Here is a 17,653-nt window from a genome sequence, read left to right as displayed (position 1 = left end):
TTGAAAATCAAAATCAGAATAATGAACTCTAGCCTGGTGCAAGCACCCAGGAAATCTCGGTTTCTCCGTCTCTGCGAGTTCATAGGCTTTCAAAAATCATAAAATTAAAATCACACCAATGCCGGAATTTTACGTTATCTAAACTGAGAAAATGACACACCCATGACGAATCAAACACCAGAAAATCTGACAATGCAGTCCAAAAAAAAAAAAACATCTGTACACACAACGTGAGAAACAAAATGAACCCCCCAACTAACAAGCGGAACTAAGCTTTACGAGAATCCAATTACCTATGTTGAACCCCAGTGTCTTGAAGTAAGCAAAACTGCAACATTAACAAAGCGAAGGCAAGACGATTTTCGTTTCACACACCATTAGTAAAAGGCGACAACACAACACCCTACTGCCTCCATTGTTAGTAAAAAGGCCATAAACCAATAAACCAGATGGCTCTTGCAACCGTTTCCTGTCGTTGTTACACTACACTTTCAAGAACTACCAGTTAAAAAAGGCTTTAATAATTTAAGAATACTTTTTTCCAGATTAAAATATACATGAATACAAATAAAAATATTAGAATAATAATAACTTAAAACACATATTAATAATTAAAATTCGCGACATAACTGTGGTTCGGTGAAGTCCATAGAAAATATGGAGGAAAGGAATAAAATCATGTCAAGGTAGAATATTGAGTCCAACGTCATAGTCCATCGAGCGTTGTTTGTGAACACGAAAAATGCTCAGCATCAATTGCTGCAGCAAGTCCAAATTAGGCAGAAGACATTGTGAGGCGTTGAGTAATGTGCGAATCAACAGATAAGCAGGTTTACAAAGATATGCCAGTTATAGTCTGTCATTATAGTAGCAGTAAAGAAGAGAAAACATATGGAAAGGAACATAAGAGGTATAACAAGGTAAGAGTGGGTCTAACTGACATTAGGAACATTAATTAACTGAATATACAGTACAAAAATTAGGTAATGTGTCTTAACTCAGCCATTGGCCTTTTCCTATTTACAATTCATATTTACAATACTTTTCTGAGATAGTCAAAGTAAACTTGTAATTCATTTACACACTGACTGGACTTTCAATGTCATTTTCAACTGCTTTACAATATTATTTTTCTCGAGTACATACAATCTGGATAGTAATATGCTTACATTACAATAGTTTTGCTCTTACAGTCCTGTTACTATTCTACGGGGTGAGCTATTTTTCTAGTGTTGATTTTCAGTTGTAGTATTTTGATTTGCTATTAAAATTATGTTGCGAAGATACAATTCTCAAGGGAGGGTGAGAGTTTCTTAGTACCTTGCTGAGCATAGCCTAATCACCTCTTCTTTCTTAGTTTTACAATTAATTTATTTTACGATTTAGCCATTTAATTTTAACAAAGGTTTTAACCAATGTTTAACATTTCGCTTTCTATGTAAACAAAATATGTGTAAATCTCTAAAAAATCAGACTGGATCGCAGTTAAAGTAATAAACAGAGGAGCATTCTTCCACACAACATTTATTCAGGAACACCAAAGACGAACTGATACATATACATAATTGACATCACAGTTTCTTTTTACAAACAAACACTACCGCCATCTATTGGTAATCTAAAGATATATAATCCTAAACTTAACACTCCCCCCCCATGCATCCGTAACGGATGCATCAATTTTATTGAACTTCAAGATTATAAAGTCTTTCAATTGGTCTTCTAACAACACCCTTATCTAACTGAATCTCACAAGATCTAATTCTATCATCTCTTCCGTGTAATAATTCCTTAATCCTACCTATCTTCCAGTTACAGCGTTTCACATTATCTTCTCGTACAAGTACAACATCATTAATTTTAAACACGGGAGAATTCTTTGGAGGTTTTGAAAACATGACTGATCTTAATTCTAACAAATATTCTTTATAAAACCTTTTCCAAAAATGTTCTAATATTAATTGCCTATGCTTCCATCTTTTAATCAACTGAGATCTTGTAGATTCTAGTTTAGATTCAGGTGAAGGCAAAACAGTTAATCTAGATCCAGTTATAAAATGAGATGGTGAAAGAGGATCAGGTTCATTTGGTTCATTGTATACATACGTTATAGGTCTAGAATTAATAACAGCTTCAACTTCAACTAAAACAGTATACAGTTCTTCATAATATAAAGAAGCTTTACCTAAGATACGTTTTAAACAAGTTTTTACAGATCTTACCAAACGTTCCCAGAATCCGCCCCACCAAGGAGCACCTTCTACAATAAATTTCCATTCAAACCCATTTTTACCAAGGAAATTTAGAACCTTTTCATCTTTACATAATTTATACAAATATTTTAATTCACGATCAGCAGTCTTAAAGGTTTTAGCATTATCAGAATATATAACTCTACAAATACCCCTACGTGCAAAAAATTTACGTAAGGCTAACAATTCTAAATGGACTCCTCGAGTCACTGCACAGGTAAACAATGAAATATACACTTTTGTACCATCCTTTAAATACAAAGGGCCAGCGAAATCTATGCCACTTACCTCAAATGGTTGAGCTTTCTCCACTCGGTCAGCTGGAAGTGGAGCCGATATCTCGTGTCCAGCTTTAGCATTATATTTTTTACAAAATCTACAATCATGTAACACAGATTTTACAAAACGTCTAGCTTTTAAAATCCAAAATTTCCCTCTTACTTGGACTAAAGTTTCATTTACACCACTATGAAGTACCTTTTCATGACAATTCAAAATAATTAAACGAGAAAAATAATTTTTTGGTAATATTATAGGCTGAATTTCATCGACATCTAATGATGATTTTACTAATCTACTTCCAACTCTTAAACAACCCTTTTCATCCATTATTGGATTTAACCCAAACAATTTGGAATTATGAGACAATGGTTTTTTACATTTAACATCATTCAACTCTTCAAAAAAATACTCACCTTGTGATAAGATAATCCAATAACACATAGCATTACATATTTCATTTTTGGTCACAGGACCAATCACTCTATTCTGTGACTTTAAATTATTAATGAATCTAAATACATATGACGTGACTCTTAAAAGTTTACCTAAGTTACTAAAGTTTTCTATTTTTAACACAGGTTGTAAAGGTTGAACACTGCTAGTAACTTGAGTCACAACTCTTTCTTCAGCACTATCTACTATGTTACAATGCTCGTTCACTTTAGGCCAATTTATTTCATCTTGATGAAGCCATGGAGGTCCATGCCAGCACTCTTGATCTACTACAAGATCACTCACTTTAACACCACGTGTAATTTTATCGGCTGGATTATCTGAGCCAGGACAATGATGCCACATGCTCGGGGATGTTTTGTCTTGAATTTCAGACACTCGATTTTGTACGAATGTTTTCCATCGCCGTGGTGAGTTCTTTATCCAATGAAGCACAATAAGAGAATCTGTCCATAAATGAATCTTAGCTTGAGTAAAATGCTCACGGACTGTAGTTACAAGTCTTGCACCTAACACTGCTGCCATGAGCTCGAGTCTTGGTAAAGATAATTTTTTCAGGGGAGCCACTCTGCTCTTGGCTATCACTAAACTTGTTCCACAACATTTTAAGCTACGGAATTTCACGTACACTGCTGCTCCGTAAGCACTTTGAGATGAATCACAAAAACAATGTAGTTCCAGTGTTTCAAGCGTTTCATCAACATCACGAAAATACCACCGAGGTATCTGGATATTAGGTAGATCACATAGTTGCCTATACCATTTATTCCACTTGTCTTGCAATTCTGGTGGGATAATTTCATCCCAATCAACACCTTTCAGCCATAAATCCTGAAACAGAACTTTTGCTTGAATAACATATGGAGCAAGAAACCCAACAGGATCGAAGATTTTTGAAGCAGCTTTTAAAACACAGCGTTTTGTTTGGTCATTTGACTGGATGAACTCAATAACGTCTTGTGCATTAAAACAGAAGATATCCTTAATTGTATCCCATTGAAGTCCAAGAATCTTTGAGGGGGAATCACAGTCAGGCAATTTAAAACTAACGAAGTTGTCACTTGATTTATACTGGTTTTTTACAGTATCCGAATTAGAATTCCATTTGGTCAAAGTCATTGATGCCTTTTTCATTATATCATTGGCTTCATGATATATCTGTATAGCTTCCTCCTCCGTATCTGATCCACAAATAAAATCGTCAACATACATGAAGTTTTCTAACATTTCTACAGTTCTGGGATGGATGTCTTCAAATTTCTTTATATGATGCTTAATGCAAGCGCTCAGCAAAAATGGACTTGATTTTGCTCCAAACATCACACGACACATCCGATAAACTTGAATTCTCGGATTGCTCAAACTTGAATTCTCATCAATCCACAAAATTCGCATTGAATCCCGATCTTCAGGTGCAACAGAAATTTGCAAAAACGCTTTCTCAATATCTGACGTAAATGCAATTCGATGAAGTCGAAAATTTATTAAAACTTTCAAAAGTTCAGGAAGAAGATTTGGTCCTTGTAGTAAATTATCATTTAGAGATTCATGATTTTTTTTCCTTTGAAGATGCATCATAAACAATGCGAAGTTTCGTAGAATTATGATCTTTACGGATGACAGCACGGTGAGGTATGTAGTAAGTTCGTCTCCCAGATGGAGTACCAAGATCGACCTTTTCTATGATTTCTTCCTTAAGCTGATAGTCAATCACTTCTTTATATTGCTCATAAAAGTTCAAGTTTGATTTAAATTGTTCGATCAGATTTAAAAATCGTCTTTCAGCATTCTTAAAATTGTCTCTTAAAGTCACATTCTGATCTTTCCACGGAAGTCTAACTTCGTATCTATTACCCTTTTGTGTAATCGAGTTGTTAAATATTTGCATGGCCATTTCATTTTGTTCTTCGTCAGATATATTTTTAATTCCTATAGATTCAATATTCCAAAACGATTCGACGCTTTTTAGAAGTTTCTCTTCTACACTTACGTTTAAACACGCATCATGGATTTGAAAGTCTGATGAAGGAAATTTGCCTTGTATACACCACCCAAACAAGGTTTTCATAGCTACGGCATTTCTGTTTATCCTTTTTATTTCTTCGCTTGCTATTTTCCACATAATGTCCGCGCCGATTAAAACGGAAATATGACTCATTCCATCGGTGCCACCACAGTCTGTCAAAGTGATGCCGAATGCTTGGAGGTTGGATTTGATTTCTACATCTGGTACTCGTATATCGGCATTTGTTATGACTGGTACTTCAATGACTCCGAGATTTATGGATTTTTCAGGGTCATTAATATTTCGGAGCGTAAGTTCAACTTTCTTTCGACGCCAATGTTTCCCGTTCTTTTCATCGAAGGTATGCAGATTTAAAACAGTTTCTCCTTTCACTGGTAACTGTAATTTTCTTGATAAATCTTCTCGAATTGCAGAGATTTGGCTACCGCCGTCAAGAAGACATCTCACAATACAGTTCTTATTTCTGCCCTCAGCCACAGCATACACCGTTTGAAGCATAATATTAGATCCAGTTTTGGCAGAAGAATTTTGAACAATTTCCGCCGATGTTTCGGTTTCCTTATTTTTTGCACTGGAGACAGCTGATGCGGGATTCACACACACACTTTCATGATGTTTACCGCGGCACTTTTTGCAGGAAAACTGTTTGTTCTTACAGTTGATAGCTAAATGTTTACATCCAAAACACAGAAAACATTTTCCTGTACGTTTCAAAATGTTTCGTTTCTCTTCAGAGTTCACCTCAGTACATTTATATTTCGTATGATCTTCTTTGTCACAAAATATACATTTATATCCAATTGTTGATAAAGCTGAAGCAGTCGGAACTTTCGGTTTATAATTCGAATAAACTTTCGTGCGTTGTTCATTTTGACGAAAGTATGGTTTCTGATTCGTTTTCGCAGAATTCATTAAACTTGCAGCTTCTCGACAGTTAACTTCCTTTTTTAAGAATTCTATAAGTTCCTTTATATCAAATCCTGCTTCCATATTTCGACTGCGATTAAATTCCAAATTTAATTCCTCTGGAAATTTCTGCAAAATGATAGGACAGAGAATATTTCCATAACTTCCAGAAGTAACGTTTAACGATTCTAAACTTCGAATGTTGACTTCGCATTCATCGTACAGCTTACGCAGTGCTTTAACATTTGAAATGTTTCCCACTGGTTCAAGGGATAATAATTTATTCATATGCGAGGTGATAACAACATCTTGTCTTTCAAAACGTTCTTTCAATATTTCTACTGCGGAATCATAATTCTGGTCACTTAAAGCGAAACCGGAAATGGCAGCTAAAGCATTACCTCCAAGTAAGGATTTTAGGTACGCAAATTTTTCAGTTTTTCTCAATCCACTATGATTATGAATTGTATTTTCGAACTGGTTCCAGAAGTCTAACCATTTACACGAATCTCCGTAATAAGTTCCGATTTGCAGACGTGGTAACTTCACTGGTTTTGTTTCAACTGGAAGTGCAACATTAGCCGTTTCGTTCTGATGAACTGTTCTAGAAGATTCCGATTTCTTCTTCAAAAATCGTTGCATTCTTCCTCTCCATATAACAGTTTTATCCTGGTATTATTGACTTAAGGTAACTTCATTTTCAATCTCCTCCGAAGTTACTTTCGTTTCTATTTCTGAATCTAAACTTTTCAGTTCATTGATTTTCTCAATTAACTGTTCATATAAATCCTCGATTATCTCAATTTTCTCATTTAGCGGATATTATTTGCTAAATTCGATTCGACTTTGCTTATCAGTTTCGTAGTTAATTGTCTTACAACCGATCGTTTCTTTTTCAAATTTTCAAGAACGCCCTCCATTTTCGAAATATTCAGTCTGTCGATTTTCTGGTTCGTAATAATCCCGGTTTGCAGGCACCATAAACAAAATATGTGTAAATCTCTAAAAAATCAGACTGGATCGCAGTTAAAGTAATAAACAGAGGAGCGTTCTTCCACACAACATTTATTCAGGAACACCAAAGACGAACTGATACATATACATAATTGACATCACAGTTTCTTTTTACAAACAAACACTACCGCCATCTATTGGCAATCTAAAGATATATAATCCTAAACTTAACACTATGTTCCAGATTATATACAATAAAACTGCGTATTGTTGTGGATAAAGAAAAATAGTTAAATATCATGCATATGTCAAGTAGAATTGAATCCGAGAGCAAAGCACTAATAAATAATTATAGCAGCTTGCAAAGTAACTAACGAAATGATTCAAGAAGTTTGTTTACAACATGCAAACCAAATCTGAAAGATAAACATTTCATAGCGCACAAGAATCAGTAAATAAAAAATATCACTTCAAACCTTCACTGCAAAATACCGTCTGTGAGTTACAACTGAGGGAGGAAATCGGCACTACTGACGGACCTAGAAGACGCTGAAGGGGAATTGTTATGGAAAAAGAAAACCCTATTGTTGCAAAGTGACTGTTGAACTTAATGTAATTTTACAAAACCCAGTTTCAATACATATGGTAAGAAAGGAACTGTGTGTAAACAAAATATTTAAGGCAGAACTGCCACCTTAAACCCTCTTGTTTCGTAAATAAATGCAAAAATGCATCACTACAATTCATAGGTTACGGAAAGTGCTTATCAATGAAAATAAGTACTTCTTTCTGATGATTTAACTTTCAAACTATTCTCTATTTCACGAAGGGTTGTACGTGGAATACCAGCACATGGTTACAATCCAGACTGCTTACTACAGTGAGACTTAATTTACTTTGGGAAGTCACTTCATTTATGCTTTGGGCAGTCATATCGTTGTTTGCACCAACTTCAACTATCATCTTTCAATGAAAAAAAAATAGCAGTGACTATAAAACCATTTTAAGCGACTATACTCATTCAATATCACAGACACTCTTTCCTATGGGTAACTTCGTCCCTTAAAATAATAATGCCCTAATTAACCAAAATCAGATTGTTTAGCCATAATTTGAAGAACGTGAAGGTGAAGTAACATATGTCTTCCGATCTGCTCAATCACCAAATTTAAATACCATTGGACCATTTTGTTTGTGCTGGAAAATATAATGGAATCTTGTCTTCCTCTTGCAGCATCTCTCAAGCAACTGAAATAGTTTCTGATAAAAGAATGGTATAAAATACTTATTATCACCTTTCAGAACTTGTATGTCTTCATTCCAAGTTCATTAAAAGTTTTGGATTGCCAAAGTTGTTGCTGCACCTTACTTGGTACACTTTATTTTTTTCACGTGTTTCCTTTATTTTGAATCATTTCTGCATATCTCAGCCTAAAACCTAAGCAAAATGTAAAATCCGACAACAAAGAAAGAAAATGCCAGTTTAGAAAGTTATAACTGCAGGGGCTGCAGAAGCAAACGAAGTTTTGAATATTCGCAAGGAGCCAGAAAGCATATCCTGCATGAAAGTTTTCTTTCTTTTTTTTTTTTTTTTTTTTTTTTTTTTTTTTTTTCCATGTTAAGTTATTGGTATGAGCAACAGAGGTCGAGATCGCGAAAAGGACTTCATTCTCTTGCAAGAAAGTAATTTTCTTATCATATTGGAAATTATGATTAAACAGGAATCGCGGCTAAGGAGAATGGAAATGCTACAAGTTCTTGGTGACTTTTATGCAAAATGAGTTTTAAAAATAACATGGGTGTTTACCTCCCTTATTTCACGAATATTTTACATAGAATTTAATTAATCTAGAGAAGTTTGACATTTAGGATCAATGCAGACGAATGAAACTACAGATATATTTATAATTACTGGCGTGAATATAACAAGTTGATGACATTTTTTAATCTTCACGGTAAAGCAGGGTCCACGGAATTAAGCACTTTCTTGCCGATGATCCATCTAAACTGAGGTGAGTTGCAAGGAATTGGCCAGTAATACAAAAATTACTAATATGATGCCTGGAAACCTGAAACACTGGACGTTTTCCTTCTGAAAGATACCATTGTCCAATATAGATATTCCATAAAGTTAAGAAGTACAACTATTAAATACTGGACACAGCTTTGCTCATATTTTTCACGTCATGAGAATAATGTTGTTGTGGAAGTTAGGCAAGCTTGTTGTATCTAAACAAAATATATGTAAGTCTATAATAAATCAGACTGGATCAAATGTAAAGTAATAAACAGAGGAGAGTTATTCCACACAACGTTTATTGACGAACACCAAAGACGAACTGATACATATACATAATTATGACATCACAATTTCTTTTTACAAACAAACACTACCGCCATCTACTGGCAATCTAAGGATACATAATCCTAAACTTAACAGTATCAAAACTCATTTTATACATAATAATGAAATATTCATTGGTATGTGGATTACAAATAAAATCTCTTCTGCATTTCATTTAGATTAATCTCATTCAGTAAAATCAAAAGATAACGCGAAATAATAAGGCGATACAAGAAAAAGGTAATTAAGTACATTTCGGCATAATCAAAGATAATCAAGTAATTGTAGTAAGCAGAGCCAGAAAACACGAGGTAAATACAAGAAATTAGGAAATAAAGGGTGTTTAATGCTAAAGATAAGTTAATAATTAATTGGTAATGAATTAAGCAGTGATTCACAAGCCGGAAGTGTAAACCAAAAATCGTTTAAAAGAATTTTTGGAACATTTAGATTTTAACAATTCTGAACATTTTAACAACTCTGAACAAAGTTTCCTAAGCAATGCTGTTTCAGAATATATTGAAATTAAAGTTAATGAAAGATGATTACAGCTGCCAATAAATTAAGCTACGTCTGAAGCAAACTTTTATTATTTATCACGATAGATTTATATTTTTTTAATACTGGAATTCTGTAGTTTCAAAAAATGTAATATAGTGTCTCATTTTTAAGGTACCTCATGCTTAAGGAATGATCCTCCAAGCATAAAACATAGATTTTTTTGCCATTCTCTGCTATTATATGTATCTTCTGAATTATCTGCACTAAGCCAATTGATGCACATATCCATGGCTATTAAATGGCACATATTACATTTGAATAGCCCTTCACGTATCCGAAATATTTGAAAATCTTCTCATTTCAGGTTGATTTAATCGTATGAATAAAATATTTCAATAATATGTAATTTTGTAAATAATCTATAAAAAACGCTGTATTATGTATCAATAACAAGGCTAAGAATTAAAGAATAGGACCTTTTGACCAATATCTATTTATGAAAGGAAAAAAAAAAAAAAAAAAAAACCCCACAATCAATCAGTCTCCTTTCCAGAAACGTGATTAACATACTTCTTTCTGTCTAGAAAATAACTCTAAACACTGATAAGTTTACTGCAGTGATATAACAGCGATAAAATTCAGGATTTTTACCGCAGAGTTGAGTTTATTTGAGGAGAATTCATGCTTGAAATCCATTTTGAGAGTTTTAGACTCTACTGAAGTTTACTGAACTCGGAGAGTAGGATTTTTTTAATAAGCTTTTATTTAGCTCACTCATGATGTCTGTCGCTGTAGTTAAACTTTTTTCTTTGTCGATTTTTCAACTATTTAATGATAAGATATCTGGCTCAAATACACACTTTTTGTAAATGGCAATACAATATGGTGAAGCGAGTTTTTTTTTTTTCAAATTTGATTTAAATTTTTAAAAAATTAATATTGAAATAATTTATACTCATAACTTAGTTTAACTAAAAAAACCTCAGAATTTTACTCTTTCCACTATCGATAGAGCGGAAAAAAATCTTTTTAATGAAATTTGTAGGAAAATTTTAGCGTAATTTCTGATTTTTTTGGCAAATTTTCAAATATTTCTTGATTTTTTTAACTATTTGACGTCTGTGAATTTCAACATGCAACAATGAGCCAGTCTCTTTCACATATTACAAAACTATTATTCCACCCTTTTTTTCTCAAATCAAGAATAGTAAAAAGATATTAACTGGACGATTTTCTACATTTTTTTAAAAAAAAGTGCGTTGCGCAATGAAGCTGAGGGAGAATAATATTGTTTTTTTCCTTTGGCCATCACTACGAAACTTAGTTTAAGATTATGATGTCATTATATCACTTCTCTTACTGGAAATAATTATTTGCAAAAGCATTAAACTTATTGCAGAAGTCTTCTGCCCTTTTATAAATGCTATTTTTCTCCCCCCTTTTTCTACAGACAGACTTTGTATTCATAGTTCATTTTATTAATCTCAATTAAAACAACAGAGTTTGAGAATTGATTAAAAATTTAAATTATTTTCAATTAAATCCCCGCATCATTTTTATTTTTTCCATTTCATATATTAATAGACCTTTTTCTCAGTATTTCGTTACAAAAGTTGATTGTCTTAATTTTACTATGGTACGTAATGTTTTACTCTTTTATGCGAATAAAATTTTAACGTCTAAAAATTTATCTCCTATAAAAACTTGAAATTTTCAAAAGCTACAAAGTAAATCTGTCTTCATTTTAAACAAGAATGACGGAAAAGCATTAATTAGACGACTTTCTAGAATTTTCTTTTTATACTAGCTGCGTTTTATCAGATTAACTCACTCATGGTGATTGTCACGAGGATCGAAATCCTGACGCTGAATTTTAAGCTATTTCCTGAGAAGCTATGGAGCTCAAATTCTGCACACGCAAGACATTGCGGATAAAAATACAATGAAGTGGAATGCCATTCAGACGGGAAAAAGGTTATTGACTCTGACTGCCATACCGAAGGGCCCGGGCTCGAATCCCAGAGAATGCATTGGTGAAAATTTTCTGCCCTTTCATGAAGGGCAACGGTGGCCCATCCATTAGGTGCCTCTATAATAAAGTGGCCTAGAAGCGTTGGCCACAACTAAGGCCGGGCCAACGCTTCTAACAGCTAATGCCTGCCATTTGATCTAGATTTTAGAAATTTAATGTTGAAAAGATTTTTCACACATATCTTCGTTTAATGACCAAACTAAAACGCTCAGAACTTATTGTTTGTACCATTGGATAAAGCAGAAAAAACTTTTTAAATGAAGTTTATATGAGATTTTTAACGTAATTTCTGACTTTTTGGGAAAGTAACTGTATTGTTTCCATTTAAGGTAACAGAAATCTTGGAAGTAAAAGAGTTATTATTCATTGTTGCAAAACGATTTTTCAATTGAATAATTTCATCGATAATATGTTACTGAGACTAAACAGATAAAAAAATATGTCTTAAGTAAAAAGTTTTTACAAAGTACACTTTTATTTAAACTCACAAAAAACTGATGAAGTAAATAACTAAACTAATAAAATAACTAAAAGGAGGAAAATAATTGATCATATATTTTCATGGAAACAAGAAATTGAATAATTTTCTTTTAAAAGTCCATCTACAATTATACCATGAATAATAAAAGCTGTATTACGTATTGGAAATGCAACTCTTTGGTTTTTATAGAGCATAAAATTATTTTAGTTTCACAGTTAAATTAGACATTTTGCTTTTTGTTTAATACATATTTGACAGTCTTGATTAGGTTAGGGAACGGCCATTTCAGTTAATAATATCAAAATCATCAATGCCAATATTTACTGATGCCGTCGAAAGTGCTGGTTCTCTTAGGATGGTGATTACCATGAGATTGTCACGAGACAATTTACTGCATTGATTTGGCTTTCATTTACGTCCCTTCATGTGATGATTTTACTTGCTAAAGAAGAATAACTTTCATTGCTTGATTTCCTAGAAATCAATGGAGCTTTCTAATAACTAATGGCAATCTAAGATTAATTTTTTCCTGATTTTATTAATGACTGCCGGTGTTTAATACCAACATACTTTTAGATACCCCTTTAAAAATGTGTTTTACTTCATTAAATAAAAAAAATGAAATCTTTTCCTTTTCAGAAAGTGTTCTTTTTACGGAAGGGGAAATCGTTCTCAATTTTCGGTCGGATGCCACCACTCAAAGGCCTGGATTTTCTATACAAGTTCGCCAGCTAATGGATTGCGGAACTAGCAGTTCTGGTAGGTAATTCTGACATTTATTGTACTGTAACCACGGAGTTCTTTCTTACCTCCATGACTGTAAAGTTTCATTTTTAAACTTTTGTAACGTAGTGCGTTTTCATTCTTCATTTACTGACTTTAACAGTCAGTAAGTTTAAGGCGGGATTTAGAGAGATGGGGAGGGATCTGTGTTGCTGCTTTCGATTGATATTTTAGGCTAACTACACATGCAAAAGATAATCCATCTGTAATTACTAATTCAGCAGTTCTTGTCACGGCTAATGCTAACACGGGATAAAGTTGAAACATGTCATGAAATTGTTTAAAATTAATCCAAAAAAGCAACCTTAGTTTGACATAGATTTTGAATAATATCGATTTCAAGAGGGATCCCACTTCTTCAAAAGAAAAAAACGTTCTGTAAAATATTTTGTGTCTGATTGCCGTCGAAACTGATAAAATTCAAGTCAAAAATCTACATCAAGCTAAGATAACGTTTCTTGACTAACTTTACACCGGTGTGTTTTTCTTCTGTTGGATCATGAAGCCATTTGAAGATGTCCGTGCTTAAATTCATGAAATACTGAATTCAGTAATTAAAAAACTGAAGAAATGCTTTAGCTATTCACCCTTTTCTATGCTACCATATTATTATCAGTTTGATACTTTTCAAAAGGTGTGAAAGCTGTCAATGTTATTCAGCTTCTGAGGAATATTAGGTTATCTTTAACTGATGCAAGAAATATGTTTCTTATCACATATAATGCTTATATGAAAAAATAGCAGTTGGTAAAGATTTAACAGAAAAGTCATAATTTTTAAACTGAAACTACATAATTATGGGCCATTATTTAAATTTTTTGTACAAATGTCTGACTTAGAAAATAATGTGAATAGCGAATTGCCTCAGTGAAGCGATTTTAAGTTAAATGGAGTTAAGGTCTGGAAAGTTACTTAAACACGATGTGAATAATGATAGTAAAGTAATGACGAAAGAACAGGATAAAATGGGTATTAATGGAGCAGAAATTAACTTCTCGAACAACAAAGTTGTATAAGTTAGCCGTTCGGAGTTTGTGGATCAGTAGAATGGGCGTGAGATGCATTGGGACAGCAAGCGATTTAGAAAAAATTCTCTGTGAAATTCATTAACAAAGGAAGAATACGGTTCTGTGTTATTTCAAAAGTAAACACTGTGTTTTTATATGAAATGTTCCATTCTGAAAAGCAAACTTCGAATGATTATCACTTTATATGGAACTTAAAGGGATTCAAATCTAACTGCTGACTACATGTAGACAGTCAGGCATCGCCTCGTATTAGTCTTCCAGATAAAAAGTTCTGAGCTCAGAAGGAGGATTAAAATAAACTTTTTATTAGAACTTAATAAATTACAAATCTCATGTAGTACAAAATAAATCACCGTTGCTTGTAGGACTCAACAAAACTGGAGTCAAAGTAAAACTTAAGCAATTAAAACGTGCAATTCACCACGAAACGTTCTTCTGTACGTTTTGGCTCAGGCCATTTAATCACGTGAGCAAACATGCTAGTGTTAAAGCCGATCCAGGTAAATCTAATAGCTGGATGTAAAGAGGAGAGACGTAAGAGGCAAAGGGGACGTAAAAATAGAAGCTCAGTTGACGTTGCCAAAAGCTCTCTTTAAATTTCAAGAAATTTCTTTTTATGTACTTTAACTAAATTTTCATCCTGGCGGGAGCCGACGAAAATCATGCTGACGGTTGTAAGGTATTTATTTATTTTATCTAACCAGTAATTTTATGTTAAATAGCTTTACTATCGTTCTCCCTTTCCGTTTTCCTGCCAAAATGCTAATTTTAGTTCGAGCCTATTCAAATGAGGTAAAAGATATAACATTTAAAGAAAGACTTTAGATTGCTTAGCAGTGGCGGCTCGTGGCTAAAATTACTGGGGGTGCTGTTCCAAAAAAAATTAAACTTTGTTTTAAAATTGTGTGAAAGTAAACAAACATGCATAAAAAGAAAATTTATTTTGAAACTTCATAAAATCTTACAAGAAAAAAATTAAAAATTTCTTAATTACTTTAACCAAAATTGTTATAGTTCAATCTTTATCTATTCGTTTAAAAATGAAATCTATTCTTCTTGTTTTAATTTGCGTGAAAAAATCAATAATTTTCTTCTTGATCTCTGGATGACAACTGAGGAAATTTTTCGTTATTGAAAGTAATGCAAGTGCATTTAGTCTTTCCGAATTCCTAGTGCTTCTTAGAAAAGTTTTCATTCTTTTCAGTGTTGAAAAACACCGTTCTGCCTCTGATGTAGTCATGGGAACTTTCAAGAGAATTTTTATCAGTTTCGTAATTTCACTTATTTCAATCTCGCTTATTTTCGAAGATAAATTTCAATAGCTCAATTAATTTGCAGTATTCATGGATATCAGACCTACAATAGAATACTTTTAGTTCAGTTTCAAGCTTTCCTTTGTCAATCATTGGATATGCTTCAGTGGTCAGTACTATTTCTTCTGTAGAATGTTCATTCCTAAAACTAGCGAAACATTTCTTGTTAAACAATTTAGCAGCTGCTAAGTGTTTAGTGGAAGAATATATGCGTATAATATCAATACATAGTATAAAGTCACATATTTCCTTAGCTTCTGCCATCAGTGTCTTTGAAAAATTCTCACAATACTTTGAGTTTCTTAATTCTAAAATAGCAGTTTTGAAATTTGATATATATTCATTAACTTTAAACACACTAATTTCTCTGGATTGCATTTAGTTATATATTATTTCAACATGAGGCATCTGATAAAAAAGCTCTAACCAAAACTTGAAATTATCATCATTTAGATATTTTTAAATTCCTGTTGCTTTTGCAATAGTTTGGTCTGCATTTGATGTTGATTGAATTTTAGTAAGAAAATTTCTTAAAGGTTGCAAATTTTCATGAACTCTGTTTATGGTTCGTATGATGAAGTTCCACCTTGTGGAGGAATACCACACGCGCGGAGTAAAAAGAAATCACGTTTCCAACAACATGCCACAATTTCGTCACTGCAAGAGCGACAGTGCTCTTCTCTCTACCCATCTCGCGTGTTGCTTTCTGTATACGCATGCGCAGAATAGCAAAACACCACGCCGCTGGAACTATGAAGCGCGCAGTTCCAAACAAAGACTTTCGTAATTTCTTCACAAAGCGGGGGGATGGCTACTGACATTAAGCTTAAGGACTATGTATTGTAAAAGTATAAAGAAAGAATTAAAGACTAAAGGGCACACTATATTAAATATTAAAAATAATAATAAGTGGAAATAGGGGGTGCTGCAGTTCCACAGTGCTTATTACGAGTCGCCACTGTTGCTTAGGCAGAGCGTGTTCCGCCTGCTGAAGGCCAAGTTACCAATTGAAATTCTACAATAGCAGTCTGATTTCGACATTGCTTTATTCTTGTTAATAGTGCTTGTCTCTCCGGTTATAGGTTTAAGTTACTTGCGCTTTAATCATTTCTGTGTTGCCTTTGGCTAAGTTTACGACTTAGCTTAGATTAATTTGAAATTCTAGCTTTTGAGTTACGCCATAAATGCTGATTGTTCAGTAAGAACGAGAAGTGTCCCCTGTTAACTATTTGAGTTCGTAATAAAAGGTCCATTTACATCCTTCTTACGTTCTCTGTTTTCTTACAGGACATAACGATAATTCGCTTTATTTTTCGAGAGTCTCGACTTGGTGAATGCTTCCTAAGATGGTTAGACTCTATACAGTAAAGATAAAAATAATAAGATAATGCATTAAAAAACATAAAACTGTACAAGTTGTCGTGTTCCCAAAATAAAGACATCATCAACGTACACTATACCCAGCAGCACAAATTGAACTTCAGTTCCGCTCGGTACTGGTTAGCGACACTGACTGCCGCACGGAAGGGTCCAGGTTCGAATCCTGGAGAAGGCATAGATGCTGTAAATGTATAGTGTCTGTGTGGGATAGGGACACTCTAACTATGCGGCGAGCCGAAAGTCCTCTCGAGAGGTTGTGGTAGGAGAAGAGGGGTGGGAGATCCTCGGACTCGTCCCCTTGGGGTGCTCGCCATCAAAATAGGTGGCAGTACGAAGCAAAGTCGTACTATCACCTGTACGGTGCTCAAGGCTCTTGCCCAACGACATGCGCAATCTTGCATTCCTTACGACGATGAATTTCGTGATATTATTCTGATGTTACTGTGAGACAAGTGAGATAAGTCACAAGAACAAACTTCAGTAAAGTCCTAAATTTAGGATATTGCACGGAAATGCCGCAAAGGATAGGGTAAGAGTGGGTTACCTTTAGCAGGGACTTACTTCAGTTTGATAGCAAATCTTTCCACTGAAAACAAAATTCGTTTGATCAATTTTCTTCGCAAAAATCCTTATCCTTCTTAATTAGAGCAGTAGAACTCATGAACCCTTTTGCTCAAATCTTCAAGTCGCACCTTACACAAGAACATTATAACAAAACGATTTCTTGTCGAAAGAGACCTTAATGCTCTGTTAGGAACTTGCGAATGAAGTTAAGTAACAGTACCAGATGAAATTTTCCCTATGGATATTCAGAATAAGAAACACACTGGAAAATCCCTTAATTAGATATTTACGACACGCTAAACGATAAAATACTAGATAAGAAACGCATAGAATCACGCTCAATTAAAATACTGG

At 33.7% G+C, this 17,653-nt stretch overlaps 1 protein-coding gene across 1 annotated transcript in view; it reads left to right on the top strand.

Moving 5' to 3' along the window:
- Positions 1 to 17,653, top strand: part of LOC118202432 (cubilin-like) — a 212,861-nt gene that overhangs the window by 163,740 nt on the left and 31,468 nt on the right. The window contains exon 22 of the mRNA XM_085806530.1: positions 12,871 to 12,990. Coding sequence (XP_085662656.1) covers positions 12,871 to 12,990 — 120 coding nt within the window. The remainder of the gene's footprint in view (positions 1 to 12,870; positions 12,991 to 17,653) is intronic.

The sequence above is a fragment of the Stegodyphus dumicola genome, chromosome 12 (genome assembly GCF_044657685.1).
Source record: "Stegodyphus dumicola isolate Sdum_Otavi_A_Nest chromosome 12, ASM4465768v1".
NCBI classification, from domain to species: Eukaryota; Metazoa; Arthropoda; class Arachnida; order Araneae; family Eresidae; genus Stegodyphus; species Stegodyphus dumicola.
This window is presented reverse-complemented; position numbering and strand designations above follow the sequence as displayed.